This window comes from Phalacrocorax aristotelis, chromosome 3 (assembly GCF_949628215.1).
Source record: "Phalacrocorax aristotelis chromosome 3, bGulAri2.1, whole genome shotgun sequence".
Lineage (NCBI taxonomy): Eukaryota > Metazoa > Chordata > Aves > Suliformes > Phalacrocoracidae > Phalacrocorax > Phalacrocorax aristotelis.
The window spans coordinates 38,992,219-39,007,700 of record NC_134278.1 but is presented as its reverse complement, the minus strand read 5'-3'; the positions used below and the strand labels follow the sequence as shown (position 1 = coordinate 39,007,700).

Here is a 15,482-nt window from a genome sequence, read left to right as displayed (position 1 = left end):
TTGGCCAGGATTATTGCAGACCTCATCAAGCATACTTCAGTCTTATCTTTCAGAATACAATTTTGGTAACTTAGTAAGCTTCGAGTAGTTTGCCTGTTTTACTGCTGGGAGGAGTCCAGGTATGATGACCCATTACTGCACTGCAATCTTGCCTTTTTTTTTTTTTTCCCTCCGCCCCTTTTTTTCTTTTTTAAACTCTTAAATAATTGTCAGACATGCATAAATTGAGAATTGGAATGGCTTTCTTGTGAAAATACTGAAATTTCCCTTAATGTTTCATATGGTAATGAGAAAACCTTTGAACCTGTGTTAAGTAAATAAAAACCCCATCCCTTACTTAAATTAAATCTGCAGGATGAAGCTGGTAGTCGTTATAAATGATACAGTCTCATAGATACTACAGAACCTTCTAATTAGTGCAGGTGAGGCCAAACTAGGAATACTGCATCCAGTTCAGTTCTGGGCTCTCCTGTTTAAGGGAGAGGGGGTTGGCAGAGGGTTACCAGGACTCCAGGGATCTAGAGCATATCTCTGCAGAGAGAGATTGAGGGAGCTGGGCCTCTTTCATCTGGCAAAGAGGGGGCTAAAAGGGGACTCTTAATAGTGGCCTACAACTACTTCAAGGGGAGTTGCAGACCAGAGCCAAAATTTTCTTGGAAATGATAATTGACTATAATGAAGGGTAATAACAACAGACTGCGGTTTCAGAGGTTGGCTGGACATAAGGAAGAAACTATTTCACTTGGAGAACAGGGCAGTACTGGAGCAGATCTCCAGTGTGAGCTAGTGGACTCTCCATTCCTGGAGATTTTTTCAAGACCTGACTAGCCATGACTGCCCTGATCTGGTGTTGGGCTTAATGTTGTTCTGAGCAGGAGGCTGGACAAGATGACTTTCCTTCTACCCAAGACTTTTGGGAGGGTGTGTAACAGTGCCTCTCTGCTACTTGAGCTTCTTCCTCATCTGCAGAACTCTTCTGCCCCACGGCAAGTTTTTTTTTTGGAATCCATGTGAAAGAAGAAGCAGGGGGAGGAAGCTGGAAGAATTGCTGCAGTTCAGAATAACTAGGAAAACACGAATATCAAATACTTCAAGATGCAACATCAAACTGGCACTTTAAATGTCACATAAACCTTAGCAATACATGTCATCGACAAATAATCCTGCTTTCCCAGTCTCACTGGCAGTATAGGTTCTATGTATTCTGGCATATACAGTATATTCAGTACGGTACACTATGTTTAGTGGTATATACAGTACACTATATTTTGTATACCTACTATATTTCTGAATACAACATAAGTTATCTAGCAAATGAATTATATGTTGTGAAAAATCTACACTTCTGTGCTAGCAGGAGATGATCAAGGTAGGATAGGTAATAAGTTGCCTGCAGCATACTGCAAGGTGAATGGATAGGCATTTGGCAGGCAAACTGGACTGTAGTATTACAAAAGATACAGTAGGTCAAATTCTGCATCCTTGGGAGGCCTGACTCTGATATAAAAGCAAATTTACTTGAATTTCTGTTCTGAACTACCTTGCAGTGTACCTTAGAACATGGGTTTGCTATTAGTATTGTTAGTTTAATATTACTATGCAATAAAGCATTGGTTTTAATCCTTCCCATATTAACAGTAAGTGTAGATTGCCCTGCTGGATAACTGTAATTTCACTGTATTGTGATCTATAACATAACTGGCTAACAAAAATGCATTAAAGAATAAGCTAATAGAAGGTAAAAGTTTGCCAACAGTTGTTTATTTCAAGTCTAGCTGTGAGATGTTTACCTGGTGTGCAGTAATGAGATACCAGAGTGCTGCATTTTTAATATACCGTTACGCTCTTTCAGAATGGTATTTTGACTTACCTCAGCTCATGCAGTCAGTCTCATGTAGAGCGCTCTCAAGGAACCAGTTATGAAAATACCTACATGTGGTTTCTTGGTGCCTTTTAAAGAAGTGTTGTAAAATAAAGACAAACTTGTGAAGATTGAGATGTGCTTGCTCAAAGCATTTTGCTTCCTACATACTGACCTGTAGTAAAGCATCTAGACTGTGTGCTTGCTGTTCAATGTGGATCAGAAGAACCCATGGCCCTGTTATGTGTACAATGAATCTAGGAGCAGCCCTGAGCTACTAGTTAAAAAATAGAATAGTCTGAGCTCAACTACCTAACTGCAGTATAAAAATATAATAGGCCAAACTGAGTAGTTCTCACAGGTTTTTATAGTTTATATTTGGTTTTTATGTAGGTAAAGCTTCCTCTGGCTTTGAGCTTAATCGGACTGATCTCAGAGGACATCAAACTGTAGGAAAATCTGTCAATAAGGATGCTTCATAGGCTTGCAGAAGCAGTTGACTAAGGAACCGAAGCTGAAACAGCCAGCCTGCTTATTCTGTCAATCATTTGTACTCCTCATAGCAAGTGTTAACAGAGGTGGTTGTTTCTGCGTAGTATGCTTGCTCTTTCACAAATGCAAGAAAAGCTTTCAAAGAGGAGCTGCTCTCCTTTTTTTTTCTTCTCTGTGGTTCTTTTTTTCCTGAACAGTTGTCTCAAGTACAAGAACCACAGCCCATCTGCTTCTCAGGATATACCTGGGGCAGTAGGAATGCCATGTATTGTATCGTGTAGTAACCTAACACTGTATTTGCAAGCCACTCTCTGCTAGAGTAGCCTGGCTTTAGTGCCAGTTCTGTGAAGGGTTCTAGGGCTGATGGGTGGATCACAACAGCTCACTTAGGCAGAACAGTAAGCTGAATTCTGTCTACTTTTAATGACTCTAATGTTGATTTTTTTTTTTTTTTTTTACTGCTTTCTGACTACTTTGGTATAGAAAAAGCCAGCAGCTAAGCAGAATTATCTTGAGATTCTCTTTGGTGTCTGAGTATCTTCTGCTTATTGATTTAAATAAGCTTCAAATATGCCTGTTTACTGTCCTTATATATGAGCACTGGGGTTCATTGGGGCTCACTCTTCCCATGTATGCTTTTACTGGGTGAAAGTCTTGTATCTGTGTGCTGTTAGGCCCAGGAATTTGCATTTAAAAATTTCCATGTTCTTGGGGGATGTTAGCTGTTCAAAGAAGTCAACCTACTTTTGGTCTTACTCTCACACTGCAAAGCCAAATGCCAGAGAGAACTGAGCTTCTAAAGAAGTGGTTCTTGTGGGGTAGTGAAAGGTAGGAGACCTTCCTGTCAACCCTTACAGGTTACTACTTGGTTCTCTCTGCTACAGTTTAAGAAGAAAACAACTGAATAAAACAGAAATTACAATACTACCAGCATTTGAACACATTGCTGATGTTGTGTTATGTGGTGGTGATTTAGATATTAAGGAACTTAACAAACATGTGAAACTTTTGTACTGGTTCTGTTTGGAATAGAGCTGTTAAACAGAATGAGCTTTGTCATGTAACAATAACTTATTGAATGTTGGAAAATGAAGTGCAGAAATTATGTTTGACCTAGACATGTCACTTAGAGAATGAATGCATGGCTAATGAACATCTTTGATCTGGCTGTTCTACTAACTGGTCTGTTTCTTTATTTTGCTGTCATTTTAATGGACAATCACTAGACCTCTTGGGAGAGGGTGAGTAATATTTTTGATTTCTAAGACTTTTGAATGTTAAGACTCCTTATTAAAAGCTCCATCTTTCTGGAGTTGAGTGATTGTGGTCTCTCTCCCTCTTCCCCTTACTTTTCCTGTTTGATCTTCATTATATGGTTGCATATAGATAATCTGGCTGCACTTTCCGGTGTTACCTCTGAGCCACAGATTTCAGATCCATTTGCCCCAGAGCCTAGTGCAACTACAGCTGCAACTACTGATACTACAACTACTTCAGCTGCTGCCACTACAACTACAACTATTACTGCTGCCACTGCTGAAGTGGATCTCTTTGGAGGTTAGTTTGGTTGCTCTAGTGCTCTACGCCAGCTCATAAGGTAGATGAAGCAATATTGAGTTCAGCCATTGTAACAAGGTCTCTAATTTAACTAACTACACCAGAGGTGCCTGTGTTGGATGCTAGATGGAACAGGAAATGTAAGCTGTCCAACTACCTCTTTGTTTGCCATGCTTTTAGCTAATAGACTCCTCTGCATATATACGGAAATGGAAAACTGTACACACTGAAGACTGAGTTACCTTATGGTTGAACAGATAAGAACATTAGTTTTCAGGTCCATGCTGGGGTAGACAGGTATTCTTTCCACATTATTTAATAACTATGCACTGTACTAAAATCCTTGGGAAAAGCAGTTCTGCTTTCATAGTTATTGCACTGGAGTGGATGGACGTGGCAGCTTCCTGCCCCTTCATTACATGTCACGCTTGAGCCATATGGTGTTTCTTTTGAGTCTTTCCTGTAAATATAGTATTGATCCAGCTGAAACTACTATATTTCAGCATTCTTGAGTCTGGGTTTTATTTCACATAGCATTAACAGTAAATTAAAGTGGCAATGAATTTGTACTAAATGCCAACTATACAACTAATGTATAAGAAACATATTCTTTAGTTATGCTTTCAGTCTGCAATGTTAGCAGCTAATCTCTTGAGTAAAAATAAAGTCCTCCGTGTATGTGGTCAGCTTTCTTGTCACTCTCATGGAGCAGGAGGTTTCTCAATAGCGCATGAGAAATTATCATTTTTCAAAACTACACCAGCCCAGGTTAATGGAGAAATGTTCTGATTTACAGACTAATGTGTTCGAGACACCAGACTACTGTATTTTTCCAGTCATGCTTCCAGCATGACAGTGGATGCCAGGAATTAGTAGTAACTTACTTGCTATCAAGACTGAATTCCAGCATATTCTCTGTGAGGGTATGTTTATCACTTCTAGTGACATAAGGGCTGAGGGATCTCGTACATAAACAGTTTGACTACAAAGATGTTTCCTAAAGACTGAAAGTTCCCAGTTCAAAGTTTTGTTTAGTACTTACTTCAACAGTTGCCTCTAAGATATCCCCAATAAAACTGATAAGAAGCTGTAAGAAAGGAGTACAGCTGCTACCTGCTACTTAACCCCTCCTTTTACAAGGACGGGTAATAGTGCAAGTACCACAGGATCAGGCAGGTCAGAAGCAATTTTAATTTCATTGAATTTCATGGGCAGCGGTACTGGACACCACTAGGAGCAAGAGGGGGTCTGATGTTGGTTACTCTCAGAAGCCTGTTGCAGGAGCCAAGGCCTGTGCTCATTAACACCCCTGCAGATGCATAGCATGTGAAACTTCTGGTGTGTACTATTAATATAACATAAATATATTACTTAAAAAAAACCCGGAGAGTTAAATAGTTAGAAATCACTGTAAACTTTCAACCAGATTAGAAAAACACCTACCGTTGCCTATTCTTCCAGTACTACAGCAGCAAGATGTACTCTTCTTTTTTTCTACCTTTTCTACTATTCTGTGCCTGGGAAAATGGCTGCTACCAAATCATGTGTTTACTTCCATGTTCATAAAGTGACAAAGAGTTGGATTCTTTTAGCTTCTAGAGATTTACCTCATCATTAGATTACTTAGTGGCACATGTTAAGAAGTGGAGTTGTCTTCGTCCTCCAATGTGGAAAGAATTTTACTTTTGCAGTGTCCAGACCTCCATGGCTTGATCTCTTCTCTTAAAGAGAGTGTATTTTATTGCTCAAATACTATAACTCTCAGTGCATTGTATATTAGATGACTGTTTCCTAGAACACTTCAGAAAGAAGCAAGGTTTTATTATTTACAATAGCATCAAGTTTCTGTATTTGAAAACCTAATTCTCGAGAAGAAAAATCTCTAAACACACTCACTACTGAAGGTACTTTTGCAGTGCCTTCAAGGCACCCACAGACCTGTCCCTTTTAAGGCCCTGGAGTCTATATTGAACTCCAATCTCTCTGCTTATGGTTTGGTTTTGTTGTTTTTTCCTGAAGCCTCTGCTGTACGTGATGTCGCATACTAACATTCCTTCTTACTTTAAGACTATGTACAGGGCAAGAAGTGGTAGTTTTTGGCCAGACACTGTTGCTGTCTAGCTTTTGTGGTGCTAGGCATACTGACACTTGATCTTAAGTAGGAGTTTGACCTTTGAGGTCTGCTGGAGATGCAGTCTTTAAGATCACCTTAACTTTTTGCAGCTTGCCAGTTCTTGGCTGCTTTACACTGTTCCTTGCAGTGAGGTGTGGTAGGAAAAGGTGCAGGAGCAGTGATCTTGGGAGAAAGAATGTAAAGAGTCTTCAGGGAGTGGCTGAGTAGGGAAAGGAAACTGAAAGCTGCAGGAAAAAGGCAGCCAAGATGATGGAAGAAGCAGAAGAGGAGACTTCGCAGGAATGACGGTTGACTGTTATTCTCTTGCACTGTATTGCTGGTAGTTTAGCTGATAGGAGTCAGCATACTGCCTGTAACTGAGCTTTGTCTTTAAAAGAAAAAGCAGCTCTGCATTATGTCTTCATCTCTAGCATGGTCTTGGAAAGCAGATGAGAAATGCAGGATTGATCCAGCTTAGCTTTTTTGAAGAATTCTGTCTATCTGATTAATGGGCAAGCTTTCAGTTACTTGCGCCAACTTGAAGAATTCCTTATCTTGTTTCTAAGAGAAACAAGAGGAGGCTGTTCTCAAAGTGTAGCTGGAATCTTTCTTGACAGGGAGAAGTCTAAAGGTAGAAGAAAGGCAAAATATCTTGAAATGCCACGTATCTCAATAATAGAACTTGGTCACAGTGTTTTGGGATGGTAGTGGTGTGCTCTTGAGCTATATTCTGTTGTGTGATTACACTGTAAGTGGTGCAAGTAACAAGTCATGGCAGACACTGAAAATGTCAGATGACATGAATCATAAGTGGGCAGGAGAGCTATAGTTTTCCCTTTAAAGAAAGTAAAGGCAAAGGTGATCAAAACTTTTTGGCACTTGAGGGCTAATGAATGTCCCTTATGCTGGTATAGCAGACTAGGGCTTATTTTAAAAAAAAAAAACAAAACAAAACATCACCAACAACAAAGAAATCCATGAGTCTTTCCTAGCACTGAGCCTAACAGAATATTTCTTGTTAGCTCAGGCCAGGCTCTGTGTTGAAAAGTAATGAAAGATGACTGAAGAGGGAAAAAAACCTCTGGAAAAGAGAAAAAGTTCTTTTCACCTGTACAGTTTAGTTCTATGATCTTTCCTATACTTGTGACTTTCTGCAGGGTTGTTTCACATGTTGCATAATATATTAAATGATTATAAGTCAATGGTATCATCATGTGTAAGTAACTTATGTACTGATACCATGGCACCAAATAAAGCCTGAATTATTTAAATTGGGCAGATCATTCTTCAGGAACACTTATTTTGCTGCAGACAAGATGTATTGAAGCACTACTTTGGTATTTCAGAACTTAAAAATGCCCTTTTTTGCATGTCATTGCAATAAGAACTATTTTTTATTTAAGTGTTATGCAGTACATGATACATACCTATCATTACTAATAGATATTCCATGTAGTGTAAACTTGCAGAGGTTTCAGCAACATCTCTTTAAGTTTCCAGGCTGTCTATAAACCGAAGTGAGGATCAGGTGCTACTTACTTCTAGAAGTCAAAAGCTAGATTCAATTTTGAAGCAGAAGATGCACACATGTAAGGAAGTGGCATAAACTGAGTAAATATAACTGCTTTAAAGGGAGAAGCTCTTTTGCAGTGTTAGATATGAAAATGTAGGGTTATTACGCTCATACAGAGAAACAAAAAAAATAAACAGTCCAATTTTTTTACTAATAAAATATGCACTACTTGTATCCATTTCTGCATGTGATACTAGATTTTAGCAGAGGGCATCTGTGCAGGTGCAGCAGAGTCTTTTGAAAGGCTTCAAAGAACTTGATTAGCCTTAACTTAAAAACAAAACCATTAAAAAAAAAAAAACCCAAACACACACACACCCCCAACTGAAAAAAACCCACACCACCCCAAAAACCTAAACAACACAACCAAAACAAAACCAACCCAAAACAAACACCCTTGGTTTGAACTGTGAGCTGTAGGGTCACCTGTTCCAGTTGGTCTGTCCCTACACTCATATTGTTCTTGAACTTCTCAGAGTAACTAATATTTAAAGTTCTCAAAATGGCATTTTCTTTTAGATTCCCTTATGAGCTTAGGTATTTATCCCACCTACCATTTAACATAAGCATTCTCATTTTCCTGTATCATCATACTTGCCTAGAACCTTATTCAGAAATGGCCATAAATAATAAAGCTAGTGCCAAGCTAGCTGTTCCCTGCCATCTGTGGGCTGAAAGGAATTTGTGCCTACCTCAATTTCTGCAGCTGTTGCAGGTGCAACTCCAATACTCTACATCTGGACAGGAATAGGTGTTACTCTAAGGCTGAAGTGGTCCCAGCATAGAACTTATGACTAACTCCAACCATTCTGAAATCCCGCTTTATATGAAATCTGGAGTCTGTCCTTTCATGCTGGGAAGTAATTATAAGTAGTGTTGACTGACTACTGTGCTGTTGGCCTACAAGCTTGTGTGGACAGAAGTGCCCTCTTTTGAAAGAGCCCAGGGTGACTCTCTGTCTGACAACTGGCCCTGCAGAGCAAAACCCAACACACATGACCATATGCATAGTGTATTCTCAAGCAGTACAATTCAAAACTCTTCAGTCCAGTTCTGTGTTGAATTTCTTCTACGTGGTATATGCCAGTGTCTGGTATACATACAATACTGTGATGTTTGACTAATTACAGTTTTTTTACTTGGACAACTGCCATCCAGTTTTTTGTTGTACCCTGTTATGTGAAAAATAGAATTATATTTGAAATGGGTTTATTAGCAGACATTTTGCTACTAACTCATTTTAATTCTATTGTACAAGACTAATTGGCTTTCATCTCTTCTGTTGAAGTTTCAATGCATGTTCTTTTGAGCTTCTTAGATTAACTGGCACAAACTTGTTTTTTAAAATGGTTGTTTTCATTTTAAAATTGACACTCAAGTTAAAGCATGTTAAACTTTTTCCTGTACTAGTTTGACAGTGCAATTTTAGTATTCCCCAACAGATTTTTTTTTTTAACTTGCTAACTTTGTAGCGGTAGAAAAAATGGCTTATATGGACATATTGAATCATTTAATCTCAATTGCGCAATCCTTTTGTGAAGAAAATGCTTGCCTATGGGGATAGTCTAAATGGCACTGACCATTAGGACTACTTCATGGAATTAAGAGCTACAGATGGTGGCTTAAGCCTAGGAATAATGCTGTAAAAGTTCAGAGCTTGAAATTTAATCATGCCACTTAACAAGTGGCAATCAAAATGCAAAGAAAACTCGTGAGCAAGTTGTTCCAAAAGCCCAAAACACTTGTCCTCCCTGACTTGACTGCGTGGCCTTAGAAGTGATCCTTAAAGAAGGAGAGACAAACTGTGGCTGTCTAGTAGTTAAGATGAACTTTCTTGATCTGTCAGAAGCAAGCTGAGTAACTATAACCTATGCATCAGGTTATGGCTTCACAAAGATCTGATTAGGATACTGTTAAGAAACAAGTAAGTTCAATTTCTCAGATGCTGCATGATTGACATGGCTCAAAAGCTAGAAACGGTAGATGCAGATCTCTGCCAATGTAATCGGATTGTTTTTCGTAACAGTGCTCAAGTTTGCAAAGCACTATGCAAGTAAATTCACAGTTGCAGATTAATCACATGTATTATGGGCTTTGAGCATGCAAATTTTTAATATATTTATTAACACCAACCAACTGATTGCCATATCTTTGCTCTTTCTGTATTAGTTAATTTTGGGTAGTACATGAGCATGCCGCTCTGGACCCTTATACAATGAGAATAATGCCACCTCTTACCCTCATTGTACTTCCTGTGGGCAACCTGAGAAGCTCCATCTTCAAACCCTGTCTAGAACTTGCTCGTGTAGGGTTGGGGAGACAGTGTGTTGCACTGCATGACTCATGTTGCTGTCAGAGTAACAACGTTCATATTGTATAAGGGGATCTACCTGTGCAATTTAACTTGGTTCTTTTACAGTATTTTTCTTCTCTTTATCCTTCTTAATTTCTGTTCTTAAACTGCACCCAAGATGCCTTTGCAGCTTCTCCTGGGGAAGCCCCTGCAGCAGCTGAAGGGGCAGCAGCACCAGCTCCCCCAACCCCTGTAGCAGCAGCTCTTGATGCATGTTCAGGAAATGGTGGGTTTTATGTCATTAGATAGTCTCTTGTTTTGCTGGCTTTTTTGTTTAAACTACATGGCAGTGTGTTTTTCTGAAATTTTCGTAGTGTTTTCAATTGGTCAAAACAAACCTTAGACTGAAGAGCATGCTTAACAAAACTGCCTGTTTCTGAGTCCCAGTAACTTTATGCTTATTCAATAGTGCTAATAAATGATATTGGCAGTGCTGAGTTTTGTAAGCAGTAACCTCTTAAACCGGATGTTCTTTCATTCCTGTCTTTTTTGGCCTGTCAAACAGCCTTTGAAAGTTCTGTCCCTTAGTAACTAGACTGCTCAGCCTTTCAGATGGTCTTTATTTTGGAAAAACATAAGTAACATGTCTGGATAAGTAGGCTAGATGTTAGAATGACCTCCTCCGCGTGTGTGCGTGTATTTGCAGTATGTGCATTGCCTGTAGTTGCTTTGTTCTTGACATCCTCCCTCATTGATCCGAAGTATGCATACACATATATTTCCCCTCTCCTTTTTACAAGACCCCTTTGCCCCATCTGAAGGTAGTGCAGAGGCTGCTCCTGAGCTGGACCTCTTTGCTATGAAGCCAACAGAGACTGCTGTTCCTGTAGTTACCCCTACAACTAGCGCAGCCACTCCAGTTCCTGCAACAACTCCTTCTCCAGCTGCTGCTGTTGCTGTTGCTGCTACTGCTACTACGGCTACTGCCACTACCACTACTGCCACCACTTCTGCTACCGCCACCACCTCCGCTCCTCCTGCTCTAGATATCTTTGGTGGTAATTTTGTTTTTAACTCTTGGATTCTGGTGGATTGATCTGTCAGGAGTACAGAACAAACAAATCGTTGTTGCATGCATTCTGTGTGTTAGGCTTTCAAACCAGAGAGCCTGTTAACTCTAGATACGATGTGCAAAATTTGAAAGTAATGCTTGCAGTCCTGCCTTTCAAAAATGAGTTAAAGACATGTTATGTTCTTGGCCTTAGATTTATTTGAGTCTGTTCCTGATGTACCTGCAGCACCTAAACCAGATGCTACTCCTAGCATAGATCTCTTTGGTACAGGTAAAGAGAGAATTCTTCCAGTACTCTGCTGCATTGATGCTGTGTAATGGTTTAAACTGACTTCTCCTTGGTTTTTCTCTCATTTCTGGAAGATGCTTTTTCATCTCCGCCGCATGGAGCTTCTCCTGTGCCTGAGAGTTCTCTCACTGCAGATCTCTTATCTGGTAAGTGCTTGTCTTCACATGCCATCCTACAGACTTATGCTTTGTTTGGGTTTTTTTTCCTCAATAATTAAAAAAAAAAAAGATTTCTTGCCAATTTACATCTTTAAGCTGAAATACTAAGTTGTGGCTTTGACACTTTGGTCACAAGATTAGCAGCTGCTGAGGATGCAAACCATAAAGTGGCTGACACTGAAGTTGAGTAAGTGGTTGTTGAGAGAGTAAATCCTCCTCTAAGCATAAGAAAATTCTTAATAAGCAATGCTTTCTTTAAAGTACTGTGGTTTTCAGTTGCTGTGTGAGAAATGCAACACTTTCTGTTTGCAGTTCCAAAGACTGTTACCTGAATTTACCGACCCTGTGGTTCAAACTGGTGGAGCCCATGCGGCTTTGAAATATTTAGCTATCATTGTTGCCTTGCTGATACTAAATATTATTTATCCTATGCTTACTGCAGTGGATGCATTTGCAGCCCCCTCTCCTCTACCCACTGCTTCTCCAGCAAAGGTGGATTCTTCAGGTGTGATTGACCTATTTGGTGGTGGGTATTTTTCTTTCCTCACCACTTCAGAGTTGAATCACTTCATTTAATTACCTTTGCATTCGGCTAAAGCTGCATTTTCCCCTTCTCACAGCTTTTCTATGTAGCAGCATGGCTCATACTAGCATATCCAGTTCTTCGTACTGCACAATAACGAACTGCAAATAAGCTGTCAGTGTGGTCATTCTGTTGTCATGACACTTGCCATTCTGTCTTCAATTAATGCGTGTATGGCTCTTCCTCAGAGGTCCAACGAAAGTCTGTTGTGTTCTTTTCCTTCTTTGCAACTTTCTATGGTCATGTTGTTTTCCCTCAGTTCTGTTTCTCAAAGCAGCTGAAGTTTTGAGGGTGACTTGTCTCAAACTGGGTATCTGAATCCCAGGATCTTTTTGGATTTGACAAGGTGGAAATGAGGATGGGCACAACCAACTCTAGGAGTGTTGTAAAACAGGAATGTGGCCTAGAATTAGTGAATTTTCAAACCTTAGTTAAATATTCCTCTAAAAAGACTTAATAAGAGCCAGTAGATTCTGGCTACAATTACTCCAATCTATCATCCAGTGCATTCATCTAAGGGTTTAACCCTCTTGATCAGAATGCTGTGGTTTGTATGGGTTTTCTGAGAAGAGGCCCAACTAACAGAAGAGAGATTTCTTTCAAGTGCTGGTTTGTTGCACCTCCTTTTTTCCACCTGAGCTTTGCGTTCATGGTACTGCTGTGCAATAAAGATGGCCAAACACCTTCATTTTCTTCTGATGAATGAAATGGTTATCCTTTTGTCATCTTTTGTTGACAATAAGTGGTGAATTGATGCATTTAATAATAAACTCTTTACTTTTTCTTGATGCTTTCTGGAATTCCCTTTAGATGCTTTTGGAAGTAGTGCTTCTGAACCCCAGCCCGCAACCCAGGCTGCTTCTAGTTCCTCAGCTTCTGCAGACCTACTTGCTGGTAATAAAGAACTTCTAAAAACTTGTTATTTTAAGGCAAAACTAAGAAATGGTCTTTGAAGCCATTTATGTTCCTTGGGTGTAAATGGGCTTTTGCAGTGGAATAAAATTCTTGTTCACAAGATTTCTTAGTACTTTAGACAAATTAAAACTACAGTGGTTTACAATGGAGGTACTAGACTGAAGTACAAGTTAAGTTCCTAGATTGATCATCTTCCTGTGCTCTTCATTCTCCTACCTCCTACCTACACAAACCTTATTTTTCTGTACTGTTCACTGAGTAGGAGTGTATACATAAAGTTTCTTTGACTGTAGCAGTTCTTGGCTTAAGCAGTATTGTTAGGCTATGCTACTTGTTCCTTACTGCTAATTCCTCTTTGTTTCTAGGATGATTTAATTGAGGCAGCTTTATGTTGGGAGCTTGAACGACTAGGTAGCAGTTTTGCATTTAGTGAAAGAGAGTAGGGTGATGAGAGAGAGCTTTTCTGAGCGCAAGGGTCTAGAAATGATAGAGATCCTCTCCTTATGCTGGCTGAGATGAGGTCTCTGCTGGTGCTGAATGTGGCATCACTGTCACACCTATTTCAAACCTTGAATAACTCTGTCTGTGTAGTTTGCATCCTACAGATAAGCAGCTTCAGCCAAATTCTGTTTGTACCATTCTGCAAAACTTGTGCTATACCAATGTATTTTAGTGACTGTCGTGGTTGTGCTAAACAGTTGTGACTCCTCCCCATCCCATTTTGAGTTTGCAGAGAACAAGATGCCAGCATGTCTTCCTCAGGTCTGAAGGAAACTAACGCACTTCTGGTTTGAGGAAGACTTGGTTTAATGTCCCCCATGTTTCTCAAAGGTGAATTTGTCAGTGGAATTGGTTGGTAGGTTATCCTCTATAAACTTCAAAGATGACTGTTAGCTTCATGTTGTACATGTACATGTTGTACATGTGTTTGTGGCTTTAATTCTGAGCTGGAGTGATAGTCTGCCCTTTAGGCAACTGCTAACCGTTCTAGGTATGTTGGGCCCCGACGTCAGTTGCTGTCCGTATGTCTGCAGGTCTCTTATGCCAGTTTATGCTGTATCAGAAGTCCACCCCTATGTATGTTTTGCCTTTATGTGCTTGTGAGAGATGCTTCATTGTATGATAAATAAATAACCTAAGTGAGATACCTCAGTATGTAATCTGCTCTAAGTGCTGTGAGTTGATACAGGTGGGTGCTTGCATGCTAAAGCCATCTCAGAAGAGGACACTTCAGCTAGTACCTGCTCTAAGTGTGGGCATCGCCTAGTTGTGCCACAGGAAGGTAGTAGTATAGAGAATAATAACATATATCTGTTCTCAATAGGTTCCAGTGCTTAGTGGGACATACCAGATAAACGCTAAAGCTTTAGTACAGGCAGCTTCAGGATTTTAAGGTAGAAGACCACCTTTTGTTTTAATATTGCTTTAGTAGGTCTCTGTATTAGTTAGCCTATGGGTAGCTTAAGGCCAGAGATCAGGCTTTAACTAGGAGATTCTGAAACATACCAGTCACTTGCAATTGTGTGCATTACTGGGGGACTGGGCGCAAAGATGTGGTTGGGAAGAAGCTAATCCTGCTTATGCTCCAGATGGCTTAAACCTCAGCAGTACGCTCTCTGAATCTGATGAGTCACATTAAATCAAAACCTAAATTATAAAAGGGATGATATAAGTCTAAACACTCAAGCAGACTTGAAGCGTTTGAGGTAAACAGGTGATTTTAATATTTTTTGTCATATATATTAAAAAGGGCTCCAAGTAGATTTTATTCTCTATTTGGTAGATACAGAGAGTCTGTAAACATCACAGCATACTGCTAAGCATTTGTTCACCCTAGATAATGGCAGATGTATAGCCTGCAGTGTAATCCTATTTTAAATTTAAGGTTGTCCAGATTTCATATGGTGGCTGAAGGCTTGTCCTTCATGGTTTATGAATGTTTGGTTGTACTAAGAGTTTATATGCTTAATGTTATGAGTGTACTTACTATGCATCATTGTCTTAAGTGTTCTGCCGTCAAATAAATTGCTAGTATCTTCTTGTCTCACAGGAAATGTGGTGGAATTTTTTCATACTCTTCTAAGCCTCTCTGCAGACAAGACTAGAACTATGCTGATAAATACAATAGTCTAGCCATTTTCCCTTCTGGATCTTTCTATCCAATTACGCTGTGTGCATGTGTATCCCAGTATGCACTCTAATAGCATGTTCTTATAAGAAAGCTTACTTGAATATTTAAGTAAAAACAGCCTCAAAATTGGGCAGTTGGAGATGTCCAGACAACACTTCTCAGTAACTTGGTTGCTGCTGTTTCTGCAGACTCACTCTGGGTCTTGTGCAAGCCCTAGACATCTAGGAACTTAATCTGTTACAGCATTTTCATGGCTTCTGTTAAATACACAAGAGCTAAAAGCTATGGAATTAAGACCAGTCGTCATACAAACTTCACCTGAAGCTGGGGAGAGCTCTCTACTGTAGCTGGAGAAACAGACACTTTGTAGGGCTTTGCAAAAACATAACTTTCTAAACAGAATCTTACAAATGGATATTGTGTCATGCCCTGCTGCGAAGGTGCT

At 39.7% G+C, this 15,482-nt stretch overlaps 1 protein-coding gene across 10 annotated transcripts in view; it reads left to right on the top strand.

Annotated features, from left to right (window-relative positions):
* Window positions 1–15,482, top strand: part of SNAP91 (synaptosome associated protein 91) — a 71,857-nt gene that overhangs the window by 40,378 nt on the left and 15,997 nt on the right. For 2 of the 10 annotated variants that reach the window (XM_075087192.1, XM_075087188.1), the window contains exons 14-21: window positions 3,580–3,594; window positions 3,740–3,910; window positions 10,068–10,175; window positions 10,690–10,947; window positions 11,155–11,232; window positions 11,325–11,396; window positions 11,851–11,934; window positions 12,802–12,885. In XM_075087192.1, coding sequence (XP_074943293.1) covers window positions 3,580–3,594; window positions 3,740–3,910; window positions 10,068–10,175; window positions 10,690–10,947; window positions 11,155–11,232; window positions 11,325–11,396; window positions 11,851–11,934; window positions 12,802–12,885 — 870 coding nt within the window. The remainder of the gene's footprint in view (window positions 1–3,579; window positions 3,595–3,739; window positions 3,911–10,067; window positions 10,176–10,689; window positions 10,948–11,154; window positions 11,233–11,324; window positions 11,397–11,850; window positions 11,935–12,801; window positions 12,886–15,482) is intronic. The other 8 variants (XM_075087196.1, XM_075087193.1, XM_075087197.1 and 5 more) reach the window with 6 other exon arrangements.